This window comes from Amphiprion ocellaris, chromosome 21, assembly GCF_022539595.1.
Source record: "Amphiprion ocellaris isolate individual 3 ecotype Okinawa chromosome 21, ASM2253959v1, whole genome shotgun sequence".
NCBI lineage: Eukaryota > Metazoa > Chordata > Actinopteri > Pomacentridae > Amphiprion > Amphiprion ocellaris.
This window is the reverse complement of record NC_072786.1, coordinates 6,155,985-6,168,922: the sequence shown is the minus strand read 5'-3', so window position 1 is coordinate 6,168,922 and position 12,938 is coordinate 6,155,985. Positions and strand designations below refer to the sequence as shown.

General features: G+C 38.0%; 2 protein-coding genes across 2 annotated transcripts in view; one reads left to right on the top strand and one right to left on the bottom strand.

Annotated features, from left to right (window-relative positions):
- ada2b (adenosine deaminase 2b) overlaps positions 1–3,044 on the top strand; it is a 17,712-nt gene extending 14,668 nt beyond the window's left edge. The window contains exon 10 of the mRNA XM_055006540.1: positions 2,415–3,044. Coding sequence (XP_054862515.1) covers positions 2,415–2,502 — 88 coding nt within the window. The 3' untranslated portion in view covers positions 2,503–3,044. The remainder of the gene's footprint in view (positions 1–2,414) is intronic.
- A 508-nt stretch (positions 3,045–3,552) lies between these two features.
- On the bottom strand, positions 3,553–11,702 carry LOC111584034 (probable polypeptide N-acetylgalactosaminyltransferase 8). Its single transcript, XM_023293286.3, has 11 exons — positions 11,325–11,702; positions 9,928–10,171; positions 9,121–9,287; positions 7,678–7,861; positions 7,400–7,597; positions 6,044–6,158; positions 5,463–5,648; positions 5,164–5,301; positions 4,265–4,360; positions 4,027–4,194; positions 3,553–3,948 (listed from the first exon to the last, which is right to left on the bottom strand). The coding sequence occupies exons 1-11, from the start codon at positions 11,515–11,517 to the stop codon at positions 3,814–3,816; spliced, it is 1,824 nt and encodes a 607-aa protein (XP_023149054.2). The 5' UTR covers positions 11,518–11,702; the 3' UTR covers positions 3,553–3,813.
- Between the last annotated feature and the right edge of the window lie 1,236 nt (positions 11,703–12,938).

The window sequence follows — 12,938 nt, the reverse complement described above, 5'->3', positions numbered from 1 at the left end:
AAAAAAAACGCCTTACTATACTATGTCGAAAAAAAATGCCATTTTTCAAACATGTTGTAAAAACGTGCCATATGATGAAATAATGTAAAGGAGGGCGTGAAAAACACTCCAGAAAGGTTTTCTTTGAAAAAAAAACAGTCATGAATTTTGGCGCAAAAAAAACGCCTTACTATACTATGTCGAAAAAAAATGCCATTTTTCAAACATGTTGTAAAAACGTGCCATATGATGAAATAATGTAAAGGAGGGCGTGAAAAACACTCCAGAAAGGTTTTCTTTGAAAAAAAAACCATCATGAATTTTGGCGCCAAAAAAACGCCTTACTATACTATGTCGAAAAAAAATGCCATTTTTCAAAGATGTTGTAAAAACGTGCCATATGATGAAATAATGTAAAGGAGGGCGTGAAAAACACTCCAGAAAGGTTTTCTTTGAAAAAAAAAACAACATGAAATTTGGCGCAAAAAAAACGCCTTACTATACTATGTCGAAAAAAAATGCCATTTTTCAAAGATGTTGTAAAAACGTGCCATATGATGAAATAATGTAAAGGAGGGCGTGAAAAACACTCCAGAAAGGTTTTCTTTGAAAAAAAAAACATCATGAATTTTGGCGCCAAAAAAACGCCTTACTATACTATGTCGAAAAAAAATGCCATTTTTCAAACATGTTGTAAAAACGTGCCATATGAAGAAATAATGTAAAGGAGGGCGTGAAAAACACTCCAGAAAGGTTTTCTTTGAAAAAAAAACCATCATGAATTTTGGCGCAAAAAAAACGCCTTACTATACTATGTCGAAAAAAAATGCCATTTTTCAAACATGTTGTAAAAACGTGCCATATGAAGAAGTAATGTAAAGTAGGCCGTGAAAAACATATTCTTTGAAAAAAAAAATCATCATGAATTTTAGCGCAAAAAAACCCGCCACAGTATACTATGTTGAAAAATATCATTTTTCAACATGTTGTGAAAGTAGTATGTCATCTAAAATGTGACAAGTTTAATATGACGTTCAAAATATGACAAAAACGCCGTAGTTTACAATGTCGTCCAAAATGTGACTAAAATGGCATAGTTCAGTTTGTTGTTCAACAAGTGGAAAGAAGTGGCCCAGTTAGCTCAACTGGTTGAGAGGGTGAATTAAAAACAGCACTGTGTCAGAGATGCAGGTTCGATTCCAGGGCGTGGCATTTTAATATCATAGTTTAGTATGTCGCCCAAAATGTGGAAAAAACGTCAGTTTAGTCTGTCTTCCAAAATATGACAAAAACGCCATAGTTTAGTGTCGTCCAAAATGTGACAAAAACGTCATAGTTTAGTATGTCGTCCAAAATATGACAAAAACACCATAGTTTAGTATGTCACCCAACATACCACAATAATGTCATACTTTAGCATGTCGTCCAAAATGTCACAAAAACATCATAGTTAAGTATGTTATCTAGAATATGACAAAAACATCATAGTTCAGTGTCGTTCAAAATTTGACAAAAATGTCATAGTTTAGTATGTCATCCAAAATGTGGAAAAAACATTATTTCTTTCATGTCTGTTTTTTGATGTTAAGTCTTCAAAAAAACATTTAACACACCTCATAGAACACTAAGTATACATTTTAATTAGCACCTGACGAATACTGGAATATTGGAGCCGACGCCAACACAGGAGAACCAAATTTCCGCTATTGATATATCGTCCAAAACGTCATATGTCGCCCAACATACCACAATAATGTCATACTATAGTATGTCGTCCAAAATGTCACAAAAACGTCATGTCATTCAAAATTTGGCAAAAATGTCAGTTTAGTATGTCGTCCAAAATATGACAAAAATGTCATAGTTTAGTATGTCGTCCAAAATATGACAATAACGTCAAGTGGTTTTTTTTGCAAATGTGAGTGACTGGTTTTTAAATGTGAACTTTCCACCACTATTTACATACCTTACATTTAAGTGTGTGTTTGCAAATTACGTCTCCTGGAATGAGGCCCTGAACAACAACATTTTTAGTCTAAATTCTCACTTCTTACACTGTGGTATTATTCACTGTTTGTCTTCTGGATTTGGATGCTTGGTGCCTCCTTGAATGCACCATCAAATAGTAATTTCAAGGGATCACATGCTCAAAAATTAAACAATAATGGGACCTCATTTTGAATTTGTGATGGATTTAACTCAAGCATTTATTTTTTTTTATATCTCTGCAAGTTAATTTCAACACTTTGGATGAATGGAAGCAGGAAGACAGAAAACTGACAGTCGGCTTTGATAGCAGGAAAGAATGCGATTTCTAATTTATGATGTGAAACTTGTTTCTTCCTCCATGTTAAAATGCCTGGCATATTCCAAGCTTTTAAAACTATGCTGCAGCTCAATGAGTTAATTTCATTATAAGTTTCTTCTGGCTACAGGTACAGCTCGCTGCCAGCTCATCTGAAGGACACAGGACTGGACATGTGGCAGAAAAAATGGGACGCCTTCATCTCTGACAATTCATGACAACCAACCACAACGGATCCTGTTTGACTTGAATGGCTTTTGGAACGACACTAAACTAAAACAGACATTTAGAAGCCATTAGCAGTGTTTTATTTAAAAATATGAGTGGATATCGCTTCTGTGGAGCTTTCATATCTTTGTAAAAGACAGGCTGTTCATTTTGGGGAATGTTCTGGTCTGACATGGGAAAGTAGGTCATGCAAATATCTTAAAACTCTCTGTAATACTTCTCCTTTTCCTAAAACAGCCACAAAGAAGCTTTGCAATAAACCTGTAGGTGAGAAAAACGATTCTCCAGCCATTCAATGTCCTCTGGGGACAGTTTAGTTCAGTACAACAGTAGTCAAAGATACCCTCAGTACATCTTTTGTTGTAACACAAAACTCTTGTTTTACAAGGACATTTCAATGCTAAATAAAATTTTAACAGAAATTTTCCAGGAATTCTATGGGAATTGTCCTGGAATTTTATGAAAATCTCAAAACTTTTCATAGAATTTTCTGGGAATTTTCCTGGAATTTTATGGGAAAGTATTGCTTTCACATTGTCTCAGTCTCTCCATACCTGGCGTGTAAAAAAAAAAAAAGAAAATGGAATATGGGTTGCCAGTAGTGCCCTACAAATAATCAAATATAATTCTTCTATGACAGTTCATGACAGCCAACCCAGAACAGATCCTGTTTGACTTAAATAATGCTTGTAAATTCACTGAACTAAAGCAAACATCTAGAGGCCATTACCGGCCTTTGTTTAAACCAACTGTTGCATATCGTTTACTTGAAGCTTCTATATCTTTGTATTGGATCAGCTGATGTGCTATATTTTGGGTGGATGTCGTAATCTGACACGTGAAAGTAGGTCCTGTAAGCATCCTTAAACTCTCATGGGAGTTTCTGCAGTTTTTTTTCCTAGAACAATCACAAAGATGCTTTGCAATAAACTTGCTGGTGAGAAAAGTGATCCACACGCTGTTTAGTTTAGTACAACAACAAAACTGAAATAGCAAATGTTCACAAGGACATTTCTACATTCAAAGCCATAAAACAAAAGTCAGTTACTCAATGGTAGTTTATATTTTGTATGACAAAGTTAAACTTGGCAAACATGTATTTGCAAAAACAATAATTAAAATAAATAAAACTGATGACTTCTTCTCAGCAAAGCAGATGTTTTTTGCTGATACATCGTGTCATTCTCGTCGTCGTAAAAAAAAAAAAAAAAAAAAGAGATCTTTCTCTGGCCTGAGGTGCAGTTTTTGTGCAATGATAGCACATTTTTCATACTGTCTTCTGAGACCTGCCCACCAGTCCTTCAGTTGTTTTTAATTAGATTTTGTATCTTCCAGTTCTGACCACTGCACTTCTGCACAAAAAGTTTGTAATAGCCGTCCTCAGCTATCCCAATTTCCAGACATCTCTTTGTTTCCCTGTTCTGGATCGGTCCTCCCTGGGAATGAAACACATTCTACTGTCTCAAACCAGCCACTCTGGTGTGTATTCATTTTTGTCAGCATGAAATAGTTACCTGTTTAAAATCCCACAGCATGGCAAACTTCTTCTGCTGAGCCGCCTTGCAGTCGTACAGTCCTGGATAGACTCCAGTCGCGAGGTCCACCAAACAGCGGTTGTTGTTGTACTTGTGAGATTTGATTCCACCGATGTAGAGTTGTCCATCAGTGCGATAAAAACAGTGCTACACCAGAGAACAATGAATGTCAACAAACAGATAAAACCACAGTGTGTTTGGATGCAGTGAATCTTACCTGAGGCTGGTAGAAGTGGCATTGATATAAGATAGGTGTGTTCCCCGGCATCGGGCCTTGGTCCACACAGAGATCTGGCTTCCGATCATTAATGAGCTGCCAACAAAAACAGAAACATCAAGAATGAAAAAGTAGGACAACATGCTGTATATAATATACATCTAGCAAAATGACCTCTGGAATATTGGAATTTTAAAAAATTTTTTTTTTTTTTGACCAAACTTGCATCATCATATAACTGGTTTGCAATATTCTATCAATGAAGTGTTTTACCATTGAAGACCATGTGGACATATCAGTGACCCTAGCTACATCACTTCTCAAGTTCTGGTTCTTGAAATTTTGCTCCACAAAATGGAAAAAAAGAAAATAGTACAAAAATGGACATATCCCCACCTGTCTTTAAGAGCTTTTAACTCAAAACCAATGTTACTTATGACCCCAGATTTTTACACATTTTGCTTAGTAACATAAATATGCACAGGAAAAAAAATCTGACAAATATGAAACAGTCAAGCATGAACTTTTAAAAAAAAATGTTGAATTCAGGGAGAATACCCATGTGATCATCAGGGTCAAAAATGGAAGAGACGCACTTGTGCAAAGACTGTGGTTTCTGTGCAGCTTTCCAAGGAGATTACTGATTTGTTTGCAAGAAGGGAGTTCATGCAGTTACGCTCCATTATCAGAAAACACACCCAGAAGTTATAGAAAACCTCCACAAGCCAAATAAAACTAACTTGTTGCTATCAGATGGGACCGACTGTGATGAGATTCTTCAGAGGATTCATGCAATAGTCAAAAGTGGACTAAACTTTAAAAATTCAACCCAAAATAGCCTTTTAAAGCATGATAGTGATTAACTCCTGTATGCAGTCACGTGACATTTTTTGACTTACAGCTCCATAACCGAGCAGGTTATGCAGGGGGTCCAGCATGGGGTAAACATTATCAAGATACCACTGAAAAGGTTTACACTTCAGCCTCTCCCTCAGCTTCTTCCTCTCTGACACATCCCCGATGTCTATCCCGTGATTCTATAGGAAAAATAAGGCCACATGAGGCCGTTTTTGATAAGTAAAAGGAACTGTAGTGTTTGTATTATTACTCACAACCTTCACAGCACTCTTTTACAAAATCTAATCAATGTATATATAGATGATAAAACCTATGCAGATAATGAGGTGGCACCTTTTACCTCGATCGGAAGGTTCCAGGCAATGTTGACATTGTGCTTGTATTCATCCAGCCACACCTCAGCCACTCTCAGTGCGTTACGCTTCATCATGATGCTCAGGTCTGGGAGGTAAGGCTTTGATGCTCGTTCAATGTGAGCTATTTTAGAGCAAGGTATAACTTCTATACTTCCCCCACACAGCCACACCTGCCAAAATACAAGAGCAACAATTTTTTAAAAAGTAGTTTTGAAGGCTATTTAATACACTAACTGTAAATAAATTCATGATTTCTTGGAAAAAATGGCATTGGAAAAGAAAAAAGGAACATGCATGCGATGCACTCTATTTCTCACTACTCTGTTTTAGTGAATACTTGGTAGAGAAAACAAAATATTAGACTCGAAACTAGATCCTATGATGGTGCAAGATGAAATTAAATGAAGAAGTAATTTAAACACCCTGACAATGATCATCTAAAAGTGGAACAGCAGACTTATAAGCACTGCCATCCCCAGAGAAGGTAACTTCATCTAAACATCTACAGCAAATTTAATACAGCATCTCCATTACAAGTCAGTCAGACTGAGATTGAAGTTCTTACCCGGATGCCGAGCTCCACATTTTCACCGCCGTATATTTTCATTCCTCCATCAAGGCTTCCAATCTCTCCAAAGAACGTGCGATCAGCTACAAGTATCCCCATGATGGACGGGCTCCTGATTCAAACAGGGAAACATCTAACAGGTGAAAAATCTAACCACTCTGGGAAAAAATAGAAAAAAGTGAAAAAAATATCCATCATAGGTAGCTGGTATAAACAGCTTTGGGTGTCTCAGTGTCTTAAACTTAATAATGTCAAGAACAACCACATACAAGCCTACAACGCACAGAAGTTATATTATAATACGGGTGGGGTGAAGGCTTCAGTTGGTGTAAATTGGAGAATGAAGGACAACACTGGGTCTACGTGTACAGCGCCTAAAGCTTCATTACAGATAATTCATGTCACTTTCATGCTGGTAACAGTTTCTGAGCAAAAAGGAAAGTTTCTGAAAACAAAGGTGAGTGTTGGTTTACTCTGAGTTACCAAAAGGACATTTCTAAGAGACCGCAAACTTTTGTATATAAAAATAATATACCACAAAATTTTAAGGTCCAAATGTGAAAACATACACAAGAGACCATCTGTTCAGTTCAGACATAATTATCTTATTGCACTACAATATGCAAACGCCACAGCAAACATCAAATGGAGGTGACAGGCTGAACAGACTGGTAGCTTGGTGTTGGCTAAATGTAACAACACATCTAAGTAGAGTTTCACAGATAATTGTTGTTTAGAATTTAAAAAATGACATTGAAAAACATGAATATGAACTCTCGTTAATGGTTCCAGAATCAGCATGAAAATCCACGTCTATCAGCTATGCCATGTAAACATTTTTCAAATGTCATTTCTCACTGTTTCCAGCACCAAAAACAAACTTTTGTTTTTCTCTAAATGCAAACTATTTGCATAGGTAGATACTATTATGGTTATATAATCGTTTGACATTTTGGAAATTAAGCTGTTTTTCGTGACAGAGTCCCAACAAAACCACTCTCATATCAAAGCTACAGCTGCTAGCCTAACTTAGCATTAGCAAGCATTAAGAAGCGGTCAAAAAAAAGAAAAAAATCTATAGAAACATTAACATGTTACGTCTTGTCTGTCTGAATCTTTACAAAAAATAAGTTTAAAAATATGTGAAGCATAAATAGGGTTGTGTGTTAGTGTTTTTTGGCTGGGGAGTGATGTGCTAGCTAGCTAACTGTCTGCTAGCTCCACCGTCATGTTAAACAGAGTGAGGCTGATCTTTGCTTGTGACTCTCAGGAAGAAACGCACTTTAATCAGAATGTCAAGTGTGAAAGTGTGTTTTGTTGTGATTTGGGCGACTCTTTAAGCGTGACTCTTACTTGCCAGGCTGTGAGTCGTCCTTTAGTGCGTACCACTCGGGCCTGAAGGACTCGTACATGCACCATAGAGCCCAGTCGAAGGCGTCGGCCGCAGGTATGTAGGGATTCAGAGTCAAGTCGTCAAAATTGACTTTGTCGAAAACCGGCGTCAGTATCACAGTGCGATCCTCTTTAATCCGAGCCAACAGCGGCTCTGCCCTGGGCACACAGAGACGGTTTAGCAGAAACAAGCGGTGTGGCGACTCAAAAGAAACGACCAGGATCACATTTCAACCAACCATTGAACGTGGACTTCTATGTGAGCGTCCAAGATGGCCACCACGTTTCCCGTCGCCATCCTCCACCCCGACAGTCGGGCCTGAGTGAGGCCGAGCTGCTGAGAGTGCCGAACTCTCTTCACCAGGTCTGGACGCTCCTCGTGGATGGAGTTGATGTATTCGTCCAGTTTCTCCATTAAATCCTCTGCAGAAAATAAAGATTTTGTGACATGAAGTCTTTCTGTGATCAGAGCTGTAGATTCAGTCCAGTTCTACATCTACTTAACCAGCCTCTCATGGATGAATCATAAAATATTCAAATTTAAAGGACACGAAATGCAAAAAATTAAACATTTAATTTATCAAGCTCTCACCAATTAAAATATATTACAAAAGGAACATTGCCTTTTGGAAAACACATGTTCTTGCTATAAGTCAGATGACAAGACGCCATTAATGTCTGCAACTGGTGGCAACACCTCAGATAAACTTTACACAAGGAGTGGAAATGAGCTAAACCATGTTGTATATTGTTTTATAAATATCTCCAGGTCTAGTTTGTTTAGTCTGATTAGACCTTTGGTTTGATACAGTCACATTCACACTCCCTGGAGTATTTTACCTCTATTCTAACCCAGACAAAAGCAAGTTTGCTCTTCCAGTGCAACCTCTGGAAGTTCAACTTTAACTCTTGGTTGGCCAGTAGAAACTCATTAATCTGACATGTTCTCTAATTTTTTCTGTGAAACTGCATCACTTTTGAATGTATAATAGTCACATCATTTCTTAAATGTATTATTATTATTATTATTATTATTATTATTATTATTATTATTATTATTATTATTATTATTAATCAGTTTGTTTAAAAAGGGACCATGTACAATATTAAACATAAATGTTGCCATTGCTATAAAACACAAGACGCAGTGAAACAAAGCATTACACAAACACACTCTTAAAAGCACACACGGACACACACTCACACAACTGCAAATTAAAAAGACATTAGTGGTTGCAGTTCTGAGTGTCCTTAAGCAGGTTTTTCAGTTTGTTTTTTAAACTGCCGATAGGAACACAGTTGTTAATGTCATCAGACAAGGCGTTCCACTGAGTCATAGCTTTTACAGAAAAAGCTGACCGCCCAAAGGTGGTGCATCGATAAGGTATTGACCAGTCACTGGTGGAAGATATCCCTGTGGATTTTATGGATTGTGCTGAGCAATACTGAACAAAGGGAAGCAGTGGAGGAGGGGCCAAACCATTTAATATTTTTAAAACAAGACACATATGTAGGCGTTGTCTCTTCACAGAAACAGTGCACCTGTTCTTCACTGTCATCGTCTTTTATATCTCACTACTACAAAGTAAAAACCCATTGCTACGTACATCACTTCACACATCTTGAAGTCATCTGACTATTTCAGAGTGTAAAACTGAGCAGCTGTGTGCAGGTGAACTTACCGTTGCTGCTGTGGTCGTCCACCAGGATGATTTCTTGCAGCAGCCGCTGTGGAGTTTTGTCGATGATGCTGCGGACGGCTCTTTTAATGACAGAAAGAGCTTCATCCAGGTAGATCAACACAACGCTGACGGTGGGCAGATCCTCTGGATACGTTTTATCAGCACATCTGTGAGCAGAAAACAAGTAAGAAGCATTTTTAAATGAAGTCAAAAGTTCAATTGTACCTGATAGTGCTTGTTAAGGATGACCATGAAAAGAAAACTGTCAGAGGGACACTTGGGAAGAAAATCTAAGGAGCTCTTCTCTTTAATTAAGAAACGTGGGTGGAGTTATGTGACGATCGGAGTCTGTCTGTCAAAACTGGACTAACACATTTGGATGGAATTTTCAAGGAAGGTCAGAAATGACACAAGGACCAAGAGATTAGATTTTGGCAGTGATGCCACTTATAGTCTGGATCCATGGATTTGTTAAAGATGGCGTCATTGTTACTATGACAACAAGTGAACACTACTTCCGCTGCCTGTTGACGATGACATGACTGCGATCCTACTACAATTTTATTTATTCAGATTTTATTTCCAAAACAAGTCTTGCTTTTCGTTTCGGGTGAAACTGAAACTGGTGGAGTCAACTTTTCTTCCAGTTACTGATTATGGTGATGTGTTATATATGAATGCCTCCGTTCGATGCCTTCACGTCCTGGATAGTGTGTACCATGGTGCTTTGAGGTTTATTACAAACTGTGGAGCTTTAACACATCACTGGGTCTCGTGTTCTAAACTAAATTGGCCCACTTGATTCACCTGGGCGGCCGGGTGTCGGGGATCTCTCTGTTGAGGGGAAGCCTGTCGCTGAGGAAGGCGTTGTATCCGTATCTCTGAAACAACCTCTCGGCCTCCTTCTGCTCCTCCTCTGACAGCTCGTCGCCCCACTTACTGAACAGAGCAGAGTTCGGGTACAGCTTCCTCACCACCTTCCTCTCCTTCTTCACCTCCGGCTTCACCTCGGCCACCGGTTCCCTCTTTTCAAGCTTATTCATCAGATTTACTGTAGAAAATAAAGACCACGTGATGTTTGTTTTAACCCTTTGCTTTCTATGTGAAGTGAAAAACCCAACAGCTGCCTCTCCCTGAACTGTAAATATAGCAGTCATCAGTATTTGTCTTGGCACTGGTGCATTCATTAGTGCATGTAGCATAAAACAAACACAGAATGGATTCCTCACAGATCCGCCTGATAAAGTCTTTTTGATTTAGTGACCAGCAGGTCAATCTACGTAAAACTGAGCTCAATTTAACTGAAAGGTGAAAATGTCTCAATCAGTTTATCAATTTGTTGTTTGACAGAAAATTAATGTGCGATAATTATAGTTTTTGGTTGACAGTTTTGGTCATTTTTCAGGGAGAAATACAAGGACTGCTGCTTTTCTTCTCATCTTTGTGGTTTTGATTGTGGATCTTATGAAACAAGAAATCTAAATATGTCGTCATTTCTTTTTATTCCATGAGGTAGATCAATTAATTGTTGAAATACAATCACTGAATTGCATCTGAAAAAAACTCCCTACGTGTCTATAGTAAATTCAGTTAGCACAGTTTTATTATTATGATTACTATCGTTGTTGTAGTAGTGTTAATAATTGGAATAATAATAACTTTATTTGTATAGCTTCTTTGAAAACAAAGTTACAAAGTGCTTTATAATAAAACAAATGTTAAATTAGAGAAATAAATTCAAACTAGTAAGATTGCAAATTTGCGATATAAACAAGGTAAAATAGTTAAGCAAAGTCAAACCAATAGTTTTTATACAGCACATTTAAGACAAGCATCAAAGTGCATTCAAGTTTAAAAAAGAGAGCTTATGATTTGCAAATGTTCAATTTAAGACACCTCAGTGTTATTTATGTGATTTTACTGGAGTAATTTACATGTTAAGGAAAGAATCCTACAAAAATTATAAAAAATCTATATGAAACTACCATATCTGAATATAATACAAACTAAGGCTGACCCCCTACGGTGTTGTTAATTATAAAGTTTAACATAAATTATCTGATAAACACAAATATTATGGTTAGAACCTACAGTGTTATTGACTATTAGATTAGAAATCTCCATCTTTGGACCTGCAAACCACCATATCTGTCTTGATCTATCTGCCCATTTTCTACAGAAGCAGCTGTTTTGCTGAGACTCACGCAGCCTGTTGATGTCTGCCTCCATCTTCTCCATCCTCTGGAGCATTCCCTGGCCCCTGATGGAGTCGTTCTGGTGGGCCCTCTGGAGTCTCTCGCCGTGGCTGTGGACCTCCCTCTTGATGGAGCCGAGGTACAGCAGGGCCGAAGCCACAGCGCAGACCAGGAGTAGAGGTTTAACCCAGCCGGATCGCATCCTGCCGTCTGGCCTCACAGTGGAAGAAGAAAAGGTGGAGAAAATGTTCCTCTACCTTTTTTATCTCAGGTGCTGCCTCTCTCCCCACCCCCTCCACACACAACTGCACCTACAGACATGGACGAAGCCAGACGTGTTATCTGATAGCTTGTAGCTCACACCACATTCAGAATGTGCAGGTCTCAGTCCAGGTTTCTGCTCTGCTGTGGCTTCACACCTGGGATGCAAGGTGTGTACCATTAACTGCAGTTAGCTGGGAGGAGAGAAGACCAGCAGGACTCTGCATGCAGGAACAGGACTGAAGGATCAGTAAAGAACAAGGCTGCTGTTGGTGCAACAACAGTAATGTTCAGCCTTTCTGCTAACAGCATATCTGTCTTTTTTTAGATTTGATCAGGCTGTGGTTCAGATTTTTTGTCTTCCTAAAGGGAGATATAAAAGGCTTTGTCTAATCCACATCATGTTTCCCCTGAATCCAATCTTGGCTTCCTACTACAAGATGTCAGGAAGGAAATACAAGCAAAAATCAAGAAAAGGTTAGGATTTATTTGTACAACTAACTACAACTAGCAAATTTTAAAAAATATCTAAATATAAACCGTACACAGAACAACAGAGGAAAGAAAGGAGACACTAAAAGTTTGGACAATATAAGATAGATGATTAGAAAATGAAATGGAGTAAGTCTTTACCATAATTACCAGATTGCTTCCTGTTTACCAAAATATGTGTAAATTTCTCTTATAAAGGTCTGTTGATCAGTTCATCACTTTTGGCAAGCCTTTGTTTTGCTAGTGTTAAAATAACCGTTCCCTTCATGCTTTTATTTTGAAGGCGTATTTTTTTTTTTTTTAAATGTTACAGGCTTTTATTTTTGGAACCATTCCCGCGGCACAGGAAGTGTTTATCTAAGAAGCAGTTTCTTGACATGACAAAGACTGCCGAAATGTCCGAAAATCCAGGTAAGGATGGAAGGAAAACTCAGAAATACCCCCACAGTTTAATCAATTGTTTCTTGTATCATTTCCGACAAATAAGTCAGTAGTAGGATCATAATCATGTGATCGTCAGCAGTCAGCTGACGTAGCGTTCACTTCTTGTCATAGTTACAGTGACGCTGTGACGCTATCTGACAATGATACAGAAATCTTTAACAAATCCGTGGATTCAGACTATAAGCTGCATCACTGCCAAAATCTAATCACTTGGTCCTTGTGTCATTTCTGACCTGCCCTGAAAATTTCATCCAAATCCGTTAGGCTGTTTTTGAGTAATGTTGCTCACAGACAGACAGACAGACAGACAGACAGACAGACAAATGTATGCTGACTGTCACATAACTCTGCCACGTTTCTTGGCAGAGTCATAATAACGAAAACATATCGAACTTTTCCACATGGACTACTTATAATATATAAAGT